A 20711-nucleotide genomic window follows, 5' to 3' on the forward strand; every position below is an offset into this window, starting at 1 on the left:
CCCCTTGCCCCTCAGCCCGAGCCCGCTCGGCCTCCGCCGCCAGGGGCCGCTGTGCCGGCGGCCGCGCGGGGCGGGGCGGGACTCGGCTCCGCCCTCCCCGCCGCTTCCGCCGCGCGGCGCCGGCAGAGGCAGAGCACGCGCGCGGCGCCGCCGCCATGAAGCCGGTAGGACGCTGCGGGCGAGGGGCGCGGCGGGGCGGGGAGCGCTGCCCGGGGCTCCCGCTGCCCCGTGTGCTGCCGCGGGCCGCGCCGGCGGCCTGGCGGCCCGGCCCGGATGGCGGGGCGGGGGGCGGCCCCCGGGCCTCCGCCGCGGGCTCCTCGGGAAGGGGCTGCTCTCCTGCGCTGGCTCCGTCTCGCCTCGGGCCGAGCCGGTTTTCCCGATGCTGCTGCGGCCGCGGGGCCGTAGGAAACGACAGAACTCCTAGCGTCGGGGGGGCGGGTGGTAGAATGCGGCGGGCCCAGAGCGGGCAGTAGCCCGCTCCTTCAGCAGCGGGTTCCCGGCAAAACGCAGGTTCGTCCTCACCCCGCGAAGGTGATTTTGCCAAAACTAAGGCGTGGAGGAAGCAGCGAACCGCGGTTGTTGTCGCACTGAGGAGCGTGGCCTGGAGCTTCCCTAGAGAGCGGGTAGTCTGCGGCGCGCCCGGCTGCCGAGGGCCCGGGCCGTGAGGAGGAGCAGAGCCCGAGCTGACTTCCAGGCAGGGGCATGGCTGGCTGTAGCTCTTCTAGCTCAGTGTCGGCTGCATGGCACAGGGACTAGCCTCGGTGTTGCTTCTGTCTTTTTAGCGCTTCCCCTAAATCAAAACTAAAAAGGGAAGCTGAAGGTCAACTGACAAAAATTCCAGATTCGAGGAGCCCCACGCTGGTCCAGCTACTTGTCCCCTTAGTAAAGGGAGGCATCTTCCCCTTCCTCGGCTCTAATACGATGGCTGGTTTTCTCTCCACTTTCTTTGCTTTCCCATGCCCCTCAGTAGGTAAATTGTGCTGCATCCATTTCCGTCCTGAACACTCTTAGGAGTGGTTTGCAGTGTTGGCACAGGGTGCCTGTATTGATCTGCGCCTCGGGACTTTCCCTGGGCCCTCTTTCTCGTGAGCACTGTGGCTCCCTGAGCTTTGGCACCTGTAACACGTACGCAGCTTCTGCATCACATTGCTCTGAGCATTGCAGCGGGCAGCCTTGTCTTGTCCATGCAGCTACTGGTAGTGGTGGGTTTGGGCAGAAGAGAGCCAGAGCTCAGCATGGGGCAGGAGTCCTCCTTAGGTACCCTAAGGTACCTTTTACGTTATTGTCTGTTGGGGAAGATCGGCATCCTGAAGAGAGGAGACAGAGTGCTTGGGTGGGAGCACATAGGGCAACGAACTGTGCCCTAACAATGTTTGCCATACTTTTGAGTGTTCGTGTGTCCTAAGTGTGATGGTCATAGGGTTTATTGAAGAAGTTGTCAGTTTGCAGGTCTCTCTTCTCAAAAATGTAACGCAGTTGGGTAAATTTGGAGCTAACATGATGATACTGTTTGGAAGAAACACGTTGTTCAGCCCTGATAGAAATATGAACTTAATGAATGAACTCTACAAAGGCTATGAACAGGCCAGTTACTTGTAGTTTTCTGTTTGTTTCCTAGAGAAAAAACACAAAACGAGTTCCAAGCTTTCGCAAGTTACTGAGAACTAGTAAAATAAAACTTGACAACAAATTAAAAAATAAACAGTACAAGCAGCAGAGTGCTGCTAAGAAGTATCGAAAAGAACAAAAGAAGCTAAGGGAGGCTGTCAGAGATGCTATCTCTAGAAAACCTTTCCCATTGGAAGAATGCAAGAAAAGGCAAGTTGGTAAGTGTTTGCTCACTTTTGTAAGCAAAAAGGTGTGAAGGTTACTAAATATCCTGCTCCTTTATATTGTATCCAGAAAACAACATTTCATTTTCTGTGTACAAATAATTGCTGTTCTTGTTTAAAGGAAAGAAAGGGAGAGTTATGAAAAATATGTGGCAGCAATATCTGACAGTTGGAGATGGTAAAAATGTGTTTGCTGTGATCATTTTTGGATGTCACAATAAAGGAACACTTTTCTGGGATAACACAAAACACATTCATGAAGGTTAATGAGCTTCAGGTTAAAGAAATATGTAAAATGGTTTCACAAGTGTAGGCAGGGTTATGTTTTTAAGTTTGGATATATGTACAGGATCTTAATCTGTATACATCGTCTTCTAAAATAGCTGAAAAACGGGAGGAAGAAGAGGAAGAAGATGCTCTTCCACTGGATATGATGGATGAAGATGACTTAAAATTAATGGAGGATTTGGCTCAAAAAGCATCCTTTTTAACCAGAGATCTTTCTTCTGAGTGAGTGGTGTTGTGATGTCTATTTTTTGTATTAATTCAGCTTTGTGTGATTAATATGTAATTAATATGTAATGTAATATATGTATCAGGAGGTCACATTCAGTGTGGTGTTTCTTCACAGTTTCAGTGTAGTGTTTCCTTAGTCTGTCAGTACATTTGCTATTAATGTATTGATGTGTATCAGTACATTCACCTGCTCTGCCTGACCTTCAGGATTCTGTTTCTGCACAGTGTTCCTTCCCGTGAGGTCCCTGGCTGTGAGATGAGTAGCATTCCTTGAATTTAAAGAAATGCATTAATCTGTGTACAGAGTCTTTTTTTCGATATGGAGTATTCAGGACATTCCCTGGACTTTGGGCCACTATACTTTCCACATTGCATTGCACTGTTGCTGAAAAAAAAAAAAAAAGTTCTGGAACCCATGTCTGTAAACACATGCAACATCAAAATATTAATACAAAAAATACGCTACCAAGTTTCTGGAGCAAGATATTAGGTAGAGTTCACAGTGAAATACATAGAAGAGTGATGCTCCTAGTTGTAGAATTGTAAGTCTTTACAAATACACTTCTACAGAGTAGTCTGGTTACATGATAGTTTGAAAATCTTGACTTGCCATTTTTGATGAATGTGAAAGGACTGTATGCCTAGCTGCTGTAAGGTGATTTTAATTTTCCCTGTGAACTTTAGTTTTCTTTAGTTCTGGAGTGGTTTTCTCAAACTAAATGTTGAAATGAGCAAAACCCATTTTTTATTGTTTTCAGGAAGAAAGAACATTTCTTCTATCCCTTTTTTTCCTAATTTCAATACAAATTAATTTGTTAATGCTGATTATAGTTACTAATTAATAATTTAGTCTAGTTTCTAAGGAAAGTAGTAAATGCCTTTTTATTTCCAGAGTTGCGGTTGTGCTGTACTCTGCTGTATGGTCTCTTGTAGCCACATTGCAAGTTCTTGAATTAAAAGAATTCTGCTTCAAACCTTCCCCTCCCCCCAGACTAACTGAGCATCACATAAGTTTATAAAGTCTTGTAAAACTCAGAATTTATCGTGTGTTTTTATTTAGTGACATTTTGCAAGAGATGCAGTTCTATGTGTCTTGCATTCGTTATGACAAGGCATTTTTAGAATGATGGAAAAACACAATGGAAGTAGTTGATCTTTTACCTGTTTGACTGTTACTAGGTTTCATACTATTCTGTTAAAACTGGAAAATTTGTCTTTTTAATCTGCTTTACTCCAATCAACTATAATAATTATTAAGAACTTGTCAAATATTACCTCACTTATAAATTACGTGTTCATATCAGACTAAATACTCATGTTCTTATTATATACTTCTGTGCAGGTTAGAAACGCACCCTGCGAAAGGGTGGTACACCCCACACTGCATTGTTTCTGTTATCCTTGGAGAGCGGGGTGTGACACAAGCTTGCTTTCCCACTGAGCAGAGTAGAAAAGGAATGGTAGTAGTGGTAAAAGTTAACACAGAGCAGGGATAAACAAAAATGTGATCACTCATCATATCCCGGTTAAGTGTCACGAGGGAGGTCAAGGCACAGTAGGGGAGAGTGAGGCTGTGGGACATGTTAAGGAAGACATTGGAATGTTTGTCCAGTGAGAGGATCCTAGTCCTGCTTGCTTGCTGGTGGAATCCTTCATGGCAGGACTGCTCGGGGTAAGTTTTTAGTGAGCTTCAGCTGAGCCAGAGCACCTGCTCATGTAGTGGAGGGAGCACAGTGGGGAGGGAGGCAGGTAAAACGGCACTCTGGCCTAGGTGAGAGACAGGCCGTGCTGAGATCTTAATAGGTGCTGGTTTGTGTCTTTGTATTTTATGTATTCTTTTCCAAACTCTTTAATATTTTAGGGCTGAAATCATGTTTACAAAGGGTGTTTGTCTTTACAAGCTTCATCTGATTTGTTCACTGTTGCTTTGTTTTGAAGAGTCCCTACGTCCCTTACTGCTACATGAATGGGAGCAGTGCCATCTCAAAACCCATCAGCTAGGACTAGGGTTTCTAGATGTCTGGTATGACCCAGAATTTCCCCTGTTTTCACAGCAGCTGTATTTTATTCGTGCTCAACAGATCAGTCACAGAGATGTAGAATTCCTGTGCTTGTTGGGTGCAATTTGGGTACACGGGAAAGGTTTGACCTGCACAGGGACCGCAAGGCTGAGGCTGGTGCACTGTCCTTAAAATGTATGCGTAGGGTAGCTCTGTCATGTGTGCAGGGAATCTGCATAGATGCCGGGATGTAAAAATACTTCTGATACAATGATTTTTACTTTCTGAACTCTAGCAGTCTCTGAGCCCAGAGCTTTCAAAGTCCTTCAGATGTCCATAGTTGAAACTCTGTCCGTACAAGAACAAAAGCAGTGTTCCTGTTATAAGACAGACCATGTGGCTTCGATAATGTGATTCTTCATCCATTGCTTTTAGTTTTTTAATAAGATAAATGGATAGCACACTTCATAGTGTGCTAGTACTATAAGCTGTTACACCATTTAATTATTTTTTTGTAAATTCAAAATCAATGCAAGCATTTTGCATGCGTGTGTTTCCACTCAAATAATAATACAATATACTATATGATAATATAATAGTACAACAATTACAAGAATTACATAATAATATCATTTACATTTCAAAATTCACAAAGTCAGCTGACCTGCCATATTAACTAAATCATTTTGTCTTTGCTCTTTTCACACTTAGTTTCCTATAAAAAGGAGATGGGAAGCACTGTATTGTCCTGAATTCAAAGATCCTATACAGATACACATCTGCATTGTTTCAGTGGCGACTGGTGCTGTCAGTGGTGAACACACTCAAACATTCCACTTAGCATTCTAAGTGCAGATGCTTAATCCAGCTAGTATACTGTCATACATGGTTCTCGTCTAACTAGATAGCTAAGTCATTTAGTTTGCCCTGTATTTTTCAGTGAACCTGTTCATGTCAAAAAACGAAAACATGAAAGTGTGATTGACAAATATGAGAAGGTGCCAAGACGCATGCAGACTGAGCCAGAAAAAGAACTCATCCATCTGCTTCCCATTAAAGACAAGGGTGGCATTATTCCCCAAACTATGGAGAAGCCAGGTAAGACACAGATTCCGGAATTGGTATGGTAGCCAAGTTGTATATAATTTTTTTTTTTTTAAATTCCACAGAGTTTATTACGTGCTTGACACTAGACACTCTGTTTCTGCAGTTCTCGATGTTGCACAGAATGAAGAAGAGGATACAGAAGAAATGGAGGAAGCAGAGGGTAATAAAACATTATGTCTGCCTTTTGTTGGTTCTTCTGTTTTGTTTGGTTTGGTTTTTTCTACAAATCACTGACATATCTGAAGAGTACTTTGCTGTTCCCTAAGGAAGTTTGTAATTTAAGTGTATTTTTGTTTAGGGTGGTTTTGAATATATTCATTACCATGTTGCCCCCAAAGCATAACAGTTATTCAGAGCTTGCTTTCTTACCTGCTACGATCCCAGGACCTGAGGAACAGATGGCTTCAGAATCTCTTTCTTTAAAATTATTTTGATTTTCACCTGGAACTGATGTTTGCACGAGATTCCTTGTATCATTTGTCTCATCTTTGCTAGTGAGAAGGGAAATCCTGATCTTGAAGAATATATGCTGTTTTTCTAGTTTGATTACTCTGAGATAATTCTGAAATGCAGTTCAGGACACAGACTTCTGTAGGCTTTTGAGAGTCTGGCCTTGTCTTTGAATTTTTTTACTTAAAACATCAGAATACTGAGAAATTTTGATTTTGATTTGCAGTTTGCTATCCAATGAAGAGTCATATTGAAATAACAGTTGCAGTTGTAACTGCCACTTCTGTGTCATCATTCTCTAAATATAATCTGAAGTTAGGGAAAGACATACTTGTAGCAAGATAATACTCAGAAAACACAAAAGAATTGTATTTTTAAAATAAAAAGTGAATGGTGTGTAATTTACTGCAAATTGCAGAGCACTGCAGTTTCTTGACACAGTTGGGGTCATATGTTGAGTTTCTGTGTTCCCACTGTATTTAGGGAATACCATTTGCAGATTGAAAAGCATTTGGTGCATTTGTTTTTGCAAGCATAAGATTTTAGAGTGGAGGAAAATTTAATCTCTGGTTTAATGTAAGCTCAAGCAAGGTCATTCTGACAGCATCTTTTACTGTGGAACTGCATGTTACTCTTGTGTGGGGTTACTGTGGTACCCATCTGAAATGCAATATCTAGAACTGTAGTTGCAATATGGTATTTGTCAAGTGGCTTCCCTAGTGACCCTCTCTTCTAACTCACACCTTGTGCTAGACTTTAATGAAGAACCCCTGCCTGTTCTCACTCCTGAGGAAATGGCTGCTCAAAGGAGACAAAAGCTGCAGGAAAGGAAGATGCACATAGCTGCCTTAGCATCTGCCATTCTCTCTGAGCCAGACAACAATGTAGGTAGCATTTACCTAACATACATGTATGTGTGCCTGTGTTGTGCAGTAACTCAATAAAAAAAGGGATGAAGTGATCAAACAGTAGCAAAAGCAGAAAAATACATGGGTAGAACAAGGAAAAGGGTCAGTGTAGTATCACTTTTCAGGGGGTTGCGAACAGTGGAACTATTGCCATAGGTTGGTACAAAGGATTTGAATCAGGTGAATATCCAGGTGACAGTGTTTGCTCTGTCAGGAGTAATTTGTCCCTCTGAATACTTGTGGGTTTAGGAATAATACTGTCAGTGGTATTTCCTGTCCAGACTACCTTGTTCCTTAAGCGTGACCCTTATTTAAGCTCTGATTTTAGGGTTATATCTGATAATTCTTAATGTTTCAGGATATGCTAGTTTTTTTCTATGATTCTGTGCAAGCTTGTTATAGCAGGATAGTTTGAATATTCCCAAGATAAAAATTTTGTTGGAATATCTAGCATTTCTTGCTCTTTATGCAGTGCTAAGTAGTGTCTGAGTAACTGCTGAGTTAATGGCTTTCTCTTTCTAGTATTTAAAAATGAGAAACATTTCTCATGGCAAACTTTTGCTGAAATCTGTATTGTACATTGGTTTGTCGGTGGTCTTCAGCTGACTTCATCTGCTTCTTAATCAGATTAAAAAGTTGAAGGAGCTGCGTGCCATGCTGATGGAACAGGATCCTAATGTGGCCGTGATTGTTCGGAAGCTGGTCATGGTTTCTTTGATGGAGATATTCAAAGATATTGCACCTTCTTATAAAATTCGACCTCTGACTGAAGCAGAAAAGGCTACCAAGGTGAAATACTAAATTTCTTTATAGAGTATTGTGAGTAGTTCAGATTTTTTAAAGTTATGCCGAATAGTAATACTGATTTGTTTAGTATGAATTTATAGTTTTGAGCAATGGGTGACAAATACACAAGTACTAGTGGAAATTCTGAAACTGGGAGACTTTCAGGGGCAGAGGTCTTTGTTCTGAACCTTTAATTCTTACGTACTTCCTTCAGTAAGTAGGTGACATGCTGGTGGTCATGGAGGGAAAAAATAGCATATGTAAGTAGCATACCAAACCTGGGATGAAAGTAATATACCAAACCTGGGTGACTTTCATCATAAACCTTGGAATAAGACGGTGTTTTGTGTCACACTGAAGGGAACTAGAAAGAAATCAAATTATGCAACATTGTCATCTAACAGGCATAGCTTTCTTTGAAAGGTGTTCAACAATTTGCAGAACAAATGCAGAGTAGCTTTGTTTTCTGGAGCTTGTTTCTAACTTATTCTCTAGAACGTTTCTTGAATATAGGTAGTGCAGTTTAGAGTCATGGCTTTAAAATAACATTTAGTTGAAAATTTGACTTCAGTCTCTATAAATGAAATAGGCCTAGTTAGAAAAGGCCTGAACATAAGAACATGTATGGAAATACGTAGAAATATTTTATTTTTAATACATTTCTAGGGATGTCTGTCTAGAAGAAAAAACTACTTGGATATCTGATATTTGTTTTAAAACGATATTTTTTCATAATTGACTAGGATTTAGGTCTCCATATAAAATTTCATTTGTATTATGTTTACAGGTTAAAAAAGAAACTCAGAAACTGAGAGAATTTGAAGAAGGCCTTGTGAGCCAGTATAAATTTTACTTGGAAAATCTGGAACAAACAATTAAAGGTACAATAAACACTTCCCATTTTTTGTACTAAATGCAAAATGTTTGCGTCATCACGGTTTACCTCCTCTGATTGAATGCTACCTGCTCTCATTGAAATAGTACTTGCATGAAGTAAGCAGGAGAATGCCTGCAATAACTAAAAATTTAAATATTTAGAAGCTCCCCTGCATTCTGAACAGTAATCACTAAAAATAATATTTTGTGCAGATTGGAAACAAAGGAAGTTGAAGAAAAGCAATGTCATCTCATTAAAAGCATATAAAGGTCTAGCAGAGATAGCGGTGAAGTGTCTGTGCGAGCTGCTTGTGGCCTTACCCCACTTTAACTTCCACAATAACATTATTGTTCTCATTGTTCCACTCATGAATGATGCATCAAAAATGGTAAGTGATTTTCTGATTAGCAAAAGAGTTCTTGTTCTGCATGAAAAAGAATCTATTTCTGAGCTTTATTCCACAATATCTAGATCTTGTGGCCATATATTTTCACTGTTTTACAGGCTGTATACACTTTTTAATGAGTAATTACAATCAGTATTATCAGTTAGCTGTTGTCGTGGACTTCGCTTTACAGAAGAATTTGTTTGAATTCACTTTTCAGATTTCTGAACTGTGCTTTGAGGCAGTTAAGAAGCTCTTTAAACAAGACAAGTTGGGCTATGCTTCACTTGGTGTAGTTAAGGTCATTTCTGGCCTTGTGCGGGGTAGAAATTATGATGTCAGACCTGAGGTAAGAGTCTTTCTGTTGTACTACACAATTTTCTTCTGGCAATGGTTTTAAAAATATCTAAAAGTAAAAGTTAGTGCAGCTGCTTGCTACAGACAAGCAAAATTTCCTCACTCTGTCAGAACACAGGCATCTTAGGAGTGGGCTGAGCCAGAAGGTTAGAAAGAGAGATATGGGGCAAAGGAAGGAGACTGGGAGGAGGAGAGCAGATCCTGACAGACATGGGTTATGTCAGGCAGGGAGACTTGAAGTGTGAGAGGCAAATGGGAGGAATGGGTAGAAAGGGACAGTGCTGCAGAAGGAACTGGGAGCAGAGATGAGAGATACAAGTATGAAGGAACAGGAGGACAGTAAACAGAAGAACCTTTAACCAGTAAAGCACGCTCGCTGGAATGGAATTCAGGATTTCTTACCTTCTGTTCCTCTGTTGTCAATCACTTTTCACTGTATTTATTTTATCTTACAATAGGTGTTAAAAGTATTTCTTCACTTAAGAATTAAGGAAGTAGAATTACAAAAAGATTCCGAAGACATTGCACCAAAGAAAAAGTTCATGACTTACAAAGAGAAAAGAAAAAATCTTTCAAGAATGCAGAGAAAGGTATGACATGTGCTTTCTCGTGCTCTGCTTCATTGGCTTTACGTAGCAATTTGTTCTAGTAATGATTACACTTTCCTGTTGCCATTGTTAACTCTCAACATCAGTGATTAGTGTTTGCATTGTATTTAAACATTTATGAGGTTCTACAGGGAATTTAGTTATCTTCCTAATCTTTTTCCTCTTTCTGGTGTTGATAATGCCTTTGATTGGTTGTTTCTAATAGGAAGGAATGTATCTAAGCTGGTTACCCTGTAGTATCACAGGGTGACTTAAGCAACTCACCAAGCATGGAAGATTTCTTCTCTGGGTGTCTTTGCAATCTGCATATCCAGGCTGGTTGGAAACATTTAATCTGTTCTCTTAAAATCAACTGTATGTTTTCAGTGGAAGAAAGCAGAAGAGAAACTGGAGCGAGAACTTTTGGAAGCAGAAGCATCAGAAAGTAAGGAAAAAAAACTGAAACTGGTAAGTAATATAAAGATTATTTTCCTGATTTTGCAAAGTAGCAGCTCCTAACCCTTTTGTAACCAAGTGTCTCCTCTCCATCCCAACCTGTCAGCGTTCCACATGTCTAGATAATGTTGGCAGTTTACAAACATTTTGCCTGTGCCATAGGTCTAGGTTTTAGTAAACTAATCCTTCTTGGTTTACCCAGGAAGGCCAACTTAGGCGTTCCTATTTCCTTTTGTTCTCAACACAAAAAGGTATTTCAGTCCATTGACGTGCTTCCTCCAGGTGCCATCTTCCACGTGACACTATGTAATGGCTGTTACCAGCCTCCCAGAATGGCCTTTAGGTATAAAGGAGGAGTGTGGCTAGCATGGACTGAGGGGAAGGGAGGCTGTTTAGCTGGGAGAGTGAGAGGCAGAGTAGGGAGCAGAACTTGAGCTTATCAGCATAAGAAGAGCAGAGGTGGCAGTGCCAGGACTGGTTTGGAAGGCCTGAGTGCAGGTTTGGACAGAGAGAAGCATTTTCAGTTGAGTTCAAGCGAAGTAGAAATGTCTGTTTTCCATGCTTAAGTATTTTATTTTGTTTTCTTTCCTTCAGCACACAGAGACCTTGAATATTGTATTTGTAACTTACTTTAGAATCTTGAAGAAAGCTCAGAAGTCTCCACTTTTACCAGCTGTCCTAGAAGGTCTTGCAAAGTAAGAACTGAATCTACCTTCTTTTGTGTGTGTTAAAAAAGACATAAAGCACTAAAGTGACTTTTGACTTTGAAAGGGATTTATAAGCAGTGAGAAAAGATGGTCCCTGATAACTTTGTTGAAATTCTTATATTCCTCTGCTGAAGTTTTCACCTACTTCTAAAAATGTTTCAGTGTGATGTCAAATTTCCCATGATAAGAATTGATGTGATGCAAACCCAGCAGGGTGTAATGTGATTACATTATTTTGTCTGATTACTTCCTGAAGAACATGAGCATGTCTCTAGTGCTATAGGGAAGCCCTGATTAGCAGCTGGGGGCTGAATTATCCATCTATGTGAAGATAATAAATGTTCAGCATTTAATTTAGCTCTGCTTTTAAGGTGCAGATTTTGGCAGTTCAGAATGCTTTGGACTGAATTTGCAAATAATGTCTATAATGTAAAGATAAAAATCTCTTTGATTCAAGGTTTGCTCATCTCATAAATGTGGAATTTTTTGATGACCTGTTGATTGTCCTTCATTCTCTTATTGCATCTGGGGTAAGTTGAGCTTTTTCTTTTCTTTCTTTTTCTTTTCTGGTTTGGGTTGGAAGGGACCTTAAAAAGACCATCTAGTTCCAACCCCCCTGCCATGGGCAGGGACACCTTCCACTAGACCAGGTTGCTCCAAGCCCCATCCAACCTGGCCTTGAACACTGCCAGGGAGGGGGCAGCCACAACCTCTCTGGGCAACCTGTGCCAGTGTCTCACCACCCTCACTGTAAAGAATTTCTTCCTTATATCTAACCTAAACCTACACTTTTTAAGTTTAAAGCTATTATCCCTCATCCTATCCCTACACTCCCTGATAAAGAGTCCCTCCTCATCTCTCCTGCAGGCCCCCTTTAAATACTGAAAGGCTGCAATAAGGTCTGCCCCGAGCCTTCTCTTCTCCAGGCTGAACAACCCCAACTCTCTCAGCCTGTCCTTGTAAGGGAGGTGCTCCAGCCCCTGATCATCCTTGTGGCTTCCTCTGGACTCACTCCAACAGGTCCATGTCCTTTTTATGTTGGGTGCCCCAGAGCTGGACACAGAACTCCAGGTGGGGTCTCACGAGATTGGAGTGGAACAATCCCCTCCCTCGACCTGCTGGCCACACTTCTCCTGATGCAGCCCAGGATACAGTTTCTTAAAATTATGTTCTTTTGGATACTTAATCAGTTTTGTATTCTTAGGATTTAAGCTATCGTGAGAGTCTTCATTGTGTTCTCAGTGCTTTTCATATACTCTCTGGTCAAGGTAAGAGATCTTTAAAACCGAACTTTTAAAAGATATTGTCTAATTAATTAATGGAGTAAATGTATTTATTTTGGATTATATTAATAGGTGATGTTCTTAACATTGATCCGATGAAATTCTACACACATCTTTACAAGACGCTGTTCAGCCTACATGCAGGTAACTCCAGATCCTTATTTTCAGCGTTTAACTAGATCATCTTCATTCTGCTTGTTTGGTGCAAATTACATTTGGTTTAAGATACCGGAGTTCTGAAAAAGATTACTGTGGTTTAATCTATGTTTTTCTCAAGTTGCACATTGCATTATTGCACTACAAATACTAGAACTATTATTACAATACATGGTAACAGGTTCTAGTCATGTCATTTCATTAAGGAATGCCAAGTATGTGATCTTGGATAAGCATTTATCCCATCCTCAGTTTGTTTTTTTTACTTATAATTGTTTCCTTAAGTGGCAATTTAAAAATTCTCTATTTTTTCTCTAGTTCTTTCTTTAATAGAGAAAAATATCTAATTTTTCTAATACAATTGTAAAAACAATTCCAATTTAAATTCTGTTTTCTAAAATCTTCTGGTATGTATTTCTGATTTTTATAACTGACATTTTAATTTTCTAATTTAAATTTTCTAATAATTCTGAGGAGCTGAATAGTTTATGAAAAAAGATTTATAAAGTTTGAAATTAACATAATTTTAATTTATAGATGTGTATTCACTTAGGAGAAGAGATTGAGAAAAAACATTCTACAAATCTGGATGGGTAAAAGACTAAATCTTTGCACTGTTTATTTATAAAACAAGATATAATGAATGCATTTAGGGTTAAAACACTAACTGCTTCTAAGGTTAAACATTTCGATGAACAAATATTTTCTTAGAAAGGAGCACAGAAATAATGATGCACTTTTTCTGTTCAAAGCTGGACTTTTTTTACCAAAAAAGGACGGATGCTTATGCCTGTGTTGCATTAGTGCTGTTTGAACCTCTTAGTTTCCAAGCTGTTTCTCAGGTTCCAGTGTACAGTGAATAGCAGAGTATTTAGCTGTACGTTCCTTGAATGGTTATTTACTCTTTGTATGAAATTCTGTTTTTGAGGTGGTACCAATGATGATACAGGGATTGTGCTCCAGTGCCTGGATGTCATGTTTGCCAAGCGGAGAAAGCAAGTTTCCCAGCAAAGAGCTCTCGCTTTCCTGAAGCGACTTTCCACACTTGCTCTTCATGTACTTCCAAATGCCACTGTTAGCATCTTGGCAACAAACAGGGTATTAATGCAAGTAAGTTTTACTTGTTAGGCTTACTGGTTAAAGGTTATCGATTTTTTTAAAAAAATTTTTTTAATACTAAATATTGTGAAGCATCTTAAGCAAGAATGATGAAAACAGAATATCCTTAAATGCAGCTGAGACTGAATAACATGGAATGAATCCTGAACTCGTAACTTAACCGTGTTATAATTGGATGTGTAATATAAGTAACTCAGTCCTTTTTTTTGTGTTGTAGACATTCCCAAAGATGGACCTCTTGCTAGACAACGAATCTCAAGGCAGTGGAGTGTATCTCCCAGAACTAGAAGAACCAGAGCATTGCAATGCTCAAAACACAGCTCTGTGGGAGCTGCATTTACTGCAGGTTAGTGAGTAGCTGAGTGATTTGAGAAGTAAAAATCAGCAGTAAACAGCTATTGAATGTTTATATGCTTTACACAATTAGAGAACAGAGGTCTTGTCAGTCAAATCTGGCCCACATGAGCCTATTCCATACAAAGAGGAATTGCGGTACAGTGGTATGGAATCATAGAATCGTTGAGGTTGAAAAAGACCCTTAAGATTATCGAGTCTGACCCTTAACGTAGCACTCCCAAGTCCACCACTAAACCACGTCCCTTAGTGCCACATCTACAGGTCTTTTAAATACCTCCAGGGATGGTGACTCAACCACTTCCCTGGTGTGCAGGCTTAGCTCCTGCCGAAATCGGAGAGCACGTTGCCGTTGCCCCTCCCCCACCCGCGGCCGGTCGGGCTGGAAGTTAGGCACAGACCCGGGCTAAAGTAACAAGGAATTTAATACAACAGCGTGATAGAACAATCTGAACAACAACAGTAGCAATGATAATAACAATGAACAGCAATAACAGTGAACAAGATAAAAGATATACAGAGAAATACCGCTAGATGGTCAAGGAGCAAACCCGCCGCGTGTAAGCAATCCCAAAATCCAGAAGCGAAAGGTAAAAGGCTCCGCCCCTGGACCTGACGTCAGCATGGTATGAATAACCCGGCTGGAGATCCCTTCCCCCTCTCTCTCTGCTGGAGGAAAAAAAAACTTGACTCTATCTTGGTTAAACCAGGACACCTGGGCAGCCTGTTCCAATGTTTGACAACCCCTTTGGTGAAGAATTTTTTCCTAATATCCAATGTAAACATCCCCTGGTGCAACTTGAGGCGGTTTTCCTCTTGTCCTATCGCTTGTTACATGGGAGAAAGAGTCTGACACCCACCTTGCTACAACCTCCTTTCGAGTAGTTGTAGAGAGCGATAAGGTCTCCCTTGAGCCTCCTTTTCTGCAGGCTGAACAACCCCAGTTCCCTCAGTTGCTCCTCACAGGGCTTGTGCTCTAGACCCTTCAACAGCTTCATTGTCCTTCTTTGGACATGCTGCAGCACCTCAGTGTCTTTCTTGTAGTGAGGGGCCCAAAACTGAACACAGTATTCAAGGTGCAGCCTCACCAGTGCCGAGTACAGGGTGCTAGTCACTTCCCTGTCCTTGCTGACCACACTGTTTCTGATACAAGCCAGGATGCTACTGGCCTTGGCCACCTGTGCATGCTGCTGGCTCATATTCAGCCAGTTGTCAACTAAAACCCCCCCTAGTCCTTTTCTGCTGGGTAGCTTTCCAGGGGAAGAACATGCTCAGGGAAGGAATGAGCTCAAAAGGGGATGTTCCACATCTCCTATGATAGTACTACACTGGATCTTACTTCAGGTTGCCTAAGACGGCTCCTTTAGAGGCTTTTTCAGTCTGTTAAGTTTCCTTGCAGTCCAGCCCTTCTCCAGGGAGCAAGTGACACCTTGATCTGTCATTTTAGCCAGGGTTTAGAGTTTGGGGCTTCAGGAGAGCTTCTTTTGCTCTTTCTCCTGCCTTCTGGTAGTAGGATTTAGATTACCTATGGATAGTTATGCTCACAGCATGACATACTACTGAATAAATGTATGCCTGGGTGTTCTGGTTCACTTAACCCCAGAAACTGACTGATTCTGAGGTGCTCAGTTCATCTAAAACAAAAGCAGAACCTTCCGTCTTTTGAAATGGAAAAATATGTGAGAATCCATAGATAAATACATTATCCCTTATCCCTCAGTCAGCTGCCTTCTTTCTTCTTTCTTTCAGAGACATTATCATCCAACGGTGCAGAAATTTGCATCTCACCTTATTGTTGGAGCTCCAACTGAAGGCTCAGGAGCTCTTTCACTTGATTTGAGCCAAAGGTGAGTTATCAAAGAGTTCTGTTTCTAAAAATGGTGCCCTGAAAAAACAAGCTGTTGCTGATACTTTTTTTAAAGGAATCCCTAGAAATAATTATCCATAAAATTCAAAGATTCTGTTCTTCAAACTCATTTTGTTCTTCTACCAGTACAGAATGTTGGCTACCTTTCTCTTTTTTTTTTTTTTTTTTCCTTTTGAGTCTTGTTGCCAGGCTGTGACAAGGGTAAAAATCTCAAAATGCGGTGTGTTTTCTTCCCATGGGAGCATTTCCTCGGTAGCAGGCCTGATCTGAATATGGATCAGGGTCACTGAACTGTGGCTGTCAAGGGCAAACTGGAAACCAAGTTGCAGCATAAGGTCCATAGTAAGTTGAAATATATGAACAGCCATCCTGGTTCAGACTAAGGATCTAATTCAGCATCCTGTCTTTGGATGCCTCAGGAAGACTAAACACAGGGCAAACATGTAAGACACATGCTCTGAGCGTTGTCCTAGCCTCTGACTGGTTTCAGCCTGGTCAACTGCCTGAATCTGATACCATTTTCTGTTTAGTACCTCTCTGTGTAATTCTTTTCAAAACTGTTCAGTGTCCCTTGAACCAAAGCACACATTTTGCAAGTACAGCATTGTTTGGTAAGTGTTCCATGAGTCCATGGCTCATTACGTTAAGACCTACCTTTGTTTTGAACCTGGTGCCAGCATGCATCATTTAACAGCCCCTGGTTCTTGTTCTGGGAGGGAATGAACAGTCTGCTCTCATACACTCTCTGTGCCTCACATGACTTGGTAGACCTCTGTCGCATTGTCCCTACATCTACCATCACTTCTGGCTGAAGGGATCTGGCCCAGACAGGAGCTGTTACATACTTTTCATCATCTTTGTTGCCTGTTCCTGAACTTTTACCAATTCAAGAATTTCAGGATGAGCAAACTGGAGACTCGGATGCAATGTTTGAGATGTGGGTGATCTGTGGATTTATACATTGATGTAACTGTTTTCTGTTCTGTTCTGTTTCTTTTTAACTCCAAACAGCATTAAGGTCACAATCCCATGAAAGTATCTGTCATAACAGAATTTTTTTTCCTTAAGTGATAGTGGTTAGCTCAGAGCTTACTGTTTTTATGTGAAGCTGCGATGGCTTTTCTCTCTTTTTTTTTTTCACACTAAATTGTAATTTGTGATTTTATTGACCATCTCTTACAGTCTATCTGCAGTTCTTCACAGGCAGCTCATTCCTACTAACTTGGTACTCTCCAGTTCATCTTTGAGTGTGTTGTAAAGCACAGGTCCTGCACAGACCATGTGGAAATCCATAGTTTCTTTGTGCCATTGCAAAAACTGATCACAGACTCCTGTCCTTGGTTTCCTGTGTTTTAACCAGTTCTTTTCCCATGTGATAGTCTTCACTGTTCTCCCATGGCTGCTTAGTTTCATAAAACCCTTTGGTAAGGAACTTGTTGGAAAGTCTAGCAAATTCTACCAGCTAGATGACCTTTATCACTTTTTTTTTTTAACTTTTTCAAATATGTAGATAGCAAGCAGTGACTGCTTGGAGCTCTGGCAAGCCAACAGAACAGTTTTCTTGTCTCCCGTTTCTTCTTCTGTCCCTCAACTGAGTATTTAGATGCATTTTACTTGTTTTTAGTTTTATCATTTCCCAGTTGTTGGCTTCTGATCTTTTCCAGATGAAGTTCATTACTCTGAGTAGTTCTCTTAAAGCATGGTGGAGTGTGTGAATGGCATGTGTGGGGGAGAAGCTGCTTTTGGTTTGGTGATACATTATTTGAAAATGCTTCTAATGCCATTTTTCTTTCACTGTGGTTTTTGCTACAGGCCTGCTACAGAACTATTTGAGGTATACAGTATGAGAGGAATGACCTTTAATCCTCCCGTTGCATCAGTAACACCCAGAAGAAAGGTACCATCTCGGCTCTCTGTGTCCATTTCCAACCATGATAAACCAATATAACCCATAGCTGCTGGCTCACTATGCAGCGCCTGGGGATTAGCACACTTAGTTTGGCTTTCTGGTTTCTGTACTTTCTGTGTCAAGTATTTTTTTTTTAACTAGCATAACATAGCACTGACTATAAAGACAAAAAGCTGTATGAAGAGTGCCAGCTTCCACAGCATCAGTTAATGTAGCAAAATGAATGTGGATGCTGTTATTTTACTTACCTTTTGCACTTTGCAGTGGCCTAGTGCAGATTTCTTGTCCCTTTTCTGTAATGATGACCTAATGTTTGTTCAAAAATCAGTAATAAAAAGCCAGCTCTTTCCTCAGTGTGGGTACATTGGCAGGACAGCTGGATTTCCAGAGCTTTTGATTCAGTACACAGAAGGATACTGATCTCCATTAGTGTCACTTTATAGCTTTAAAGTGTAAATTTGAAGGGAACTAAGAGCTAAGGTAGGAAGAGCAGAAATGGGCGAACACTTTTTACATCCTCAGTTCTGGATCTGTTCCAGATGCCAACCTCCCGCTGAATGTCCAGTGAGTAGTGTGTCCTTTAAAAAGTGATACTTTTCTTTCTTCCTAAAATGAAAACCTTATAACCTTGTTAGTGCCTCCAATTTTAAGTAGTGTCAGTTAAAGCCTTGAGAGCACTTTTTTTTTTTTTTTTCATTTTAGAGAAGCAACTTCTGGAAATGTACTTACTTATTCTGTCCTTCTACAAAGACTTTTTGATGTGTCTGTCCTGCTAGGGTGCTACATTAGTAGCTCTGACAGATCAAGACTGGAAAGAGCAGACAGGAGAGAGATTTTGTATAGTGCTTGAATAAGGAAATGCACAAGCATTTATGTGGCAGAAACAAAGGAAGAGGGAGAACAAACTGTCCGTAGGCGGTTATAATGGACATAACTGGGAAGATGACCTTGGGATCTTGCCTAGTGTCTGGCTGTTTGGCTCATTTAACAAGTTTTGGCAGTAGCATCTGTTTTACTCTACGTGTCCTGCATTTTCCTGTGTGCCATGCTGCCATTGTCTGTCAGCACCACCCCCCTGATGACAGAAGCTCTGGAGTGTTCTTTCCCTGTGCACCACTAAAGGAGGATCTCAGTTGTTCCTGAGTGCACAAAGTACTCAACTCTCTGAGGGTGAGGCCTTCAACAGGGTGGTGTAAATCATGTGCATGACCTTCCTCATGTGAGCACCAGGAAAGAATGGAGGGCTCCCGAGGCAGGGTCAGGGCATTCCTTTCTGACTCACAGCCTCTACCGTTAGTGTTACTGCTTTCACTGGCCTTTGGATTTGAGATGCTTGATTTGTTGTTGTGTGTTGAACAGGAGGCAGTGCATAAGTGCCTTCAGAGCTGGAAGCTGTTGCTATGTGTGTACTAGGCGTTCTTCTAAAGCCCAGTTTACAACAAAACAAAAAAATCCTTGCTAAAACCATGAGCTGATGAAGGACCATCTGACATCGCTTTGTTGCTAGCCAAGTGAAGCTTACTGGGACCTGGGCTGCCGGTTCCATAGGTCTGGTCTAGATGACTGGGGGTGTGGGATAGAACCAGAACTGCTAATTTAAGCTGTGCATGGAAAGTGCATACTGGCCTCGTTTAGTAATGCAACTAATATTTTGTAATTTTCAGGACACATTCTCACAAATGGATTCATTTGTAGATGAAGAGCTAAACAAACAGCTTCATCACATCAGCGACACCATTGTTAACAAACCCTTGGATTTTGCTAAACACCTGAAGGAATGTGTTCAGTTGGCATCTTAATTCTGGAGAAAGATTGGCTAAAAGAAATTTCCACTCATCATTAAAAGAATTCAAGTAGGCTTTTGGTTGAATACAGAAACACAAAAACCCGTAACAGCAGTTTTTCACACATTGTTACAAGGCCTCTCCACTTACTCACAGCGCCGGGAACCGCAGTGGACAGTAATTAAAAAAGATACAAGCCCAGGTCATTTTAAAATTGTTTGCAACCATGCTTTATAGTATTTTTGTATATATATTTTCTAATTTTTATAACAGAAACATATATAGACATATGTGTATCTGAGAAATCACTGGGTTCTGTTGATGAATTAATAAATATTTTGGAACTTTTAACATAATGTTGACTTCTTTTATGTTTAAGATACTAGAGATTTGGAATATGTATTGCATTTTTTTCTGTCTTTCCAACCATATATCTCATCTTGAAATGATTTTGTATTTGGTGGGGCTTCTCCCCTCTGATGAATCTTGGTATTGGCAAACTGAAATTACTAAATTCGAGTTCTGAACTATCATCATGATTTAATGCTCTACTACAGTGTCTTCAATAAATCCTCACTGTTAAAAATACTGGTAAGAATTAAATTTTTTTTTTTTAATCCTGGAATTTATTTTCTCCCCGTTCCCCAAATATTATTTATTGCCTCATTGTTCTAGAATCCATTTTCAGCTGTATGTTGGCTTTGCAAACAGTAAGTAAAATATATGAAGTAACTTAAAAGTGAGTGTTGGCTTTATGTGAATTCCATTCTACAGCTGAGTGTGGTGGCCCGTCCCTGGCTGGTGGCTAATACATTTTTGTATATTTTTGTAATTTTTTTGTTTTGCAAACTTAAAATAATCAGAAAATATTTTTTTTCTAGGATATTAAGTTCTTTACCCTGATTTAGAGAGGTTAGATATTTTTAGAAGTAATCTATTTATTTTAATACATGTTTTTAGTATTAATCAGACTAGTTCACCAAATTTCAAGTAGTTAAACATACTGTACAAATTTCAAGTAGTTAAACATTCAGAAACATTTTTGGAATAGGCATCTATCTACTAATGGATTAGAAAATTTTGCTATGTAGATTACAAAACTGCCTACATAATACTGACGGTAATACATCTGTTTCTGTCTGTTTAGGCTGCCATTCCCATAGCTTCTGGGTAGCTCCTTCTAGTCGTTAAGTGTTTGCAAATATGGATGTGATTTAAATTCTGAAAAATTCTGTAGGGGCCATTTACCAGTACCTTGTCAGTTCAGGAAG

At 40.5% G+C, this 20711-nt stretch overlaps 1 protein-coding gene across 1 annotated transcript; it reads left to right on the forward strand.

Moving 5' to 3' along the window:
- The first annotated feature begins 118 nt into the window (after positions 1-118).
- NOC3L (NOC3 like DNA replication regulator) lies at positions 119-20273 on the forward strand. The gene is made up of 21 exons (XM_074908385.1): positions 119-164; positions 1619-1826; positions 2216-2342; positions 5289-5446; positions 5559-5615; positions 6659-6789; positions 7441-7602; positions 8387-8480; positions 8689-8864; positions 9082-9210; positions 9677-9808; positions 10193-10273; positions 10856-10956; positions 11426-11498; positions 12173-12236; positions 12324-12395; positions 13336-13517; positions 13744-13872; positions 15630-15727; positions 17560-17644; positions 19321-20273. Exons 1-21 carry the CDS (start codon positions 156-158, stop codon positions 19453-19455), a joined length of 2403 nt encoding a protein of 800 aa, XP_074764486.1. The 5' UTR covers positions 119-155; the 3' UTR covers positions 19456-20273.
- The last annotated feature ends 438 nt before the right edge of the window (positions 20274-20711 follow it).

This window comes from Athene noctua, chromosome 5, assembly GCF_965140245.1.
Source record: "Athene noctua chromosome 5, bAthNoc1.hap1.1, whole genome shotgun sequence".
Classification (NCBI taxonomy): Eukaryota; Metazoa; Chordata; class Aves; order Strigiformes; family Strigidae; genus Athene; species Athene noctua.

Excerpts from the sequence above, each read along its gene's own strand:
- NOC3L (XM_074908385.1), top strand. Across the intron at positions 5,447-5,558 it reads CCAAACTATGGAGAAGCCAG|TTCTCGATGTTGCACAGAAT; the intron begins GTAAGACACAGA and ends CTGTTTCTGCAG. Across the intron at positions 10,274-10,855 it reads AGGAAAAAAAACTGAAACTG|CACACAGAGACCTTGAATAT; the intron begins GTAAGTAATATA and ends TCTTTCCTTCAG.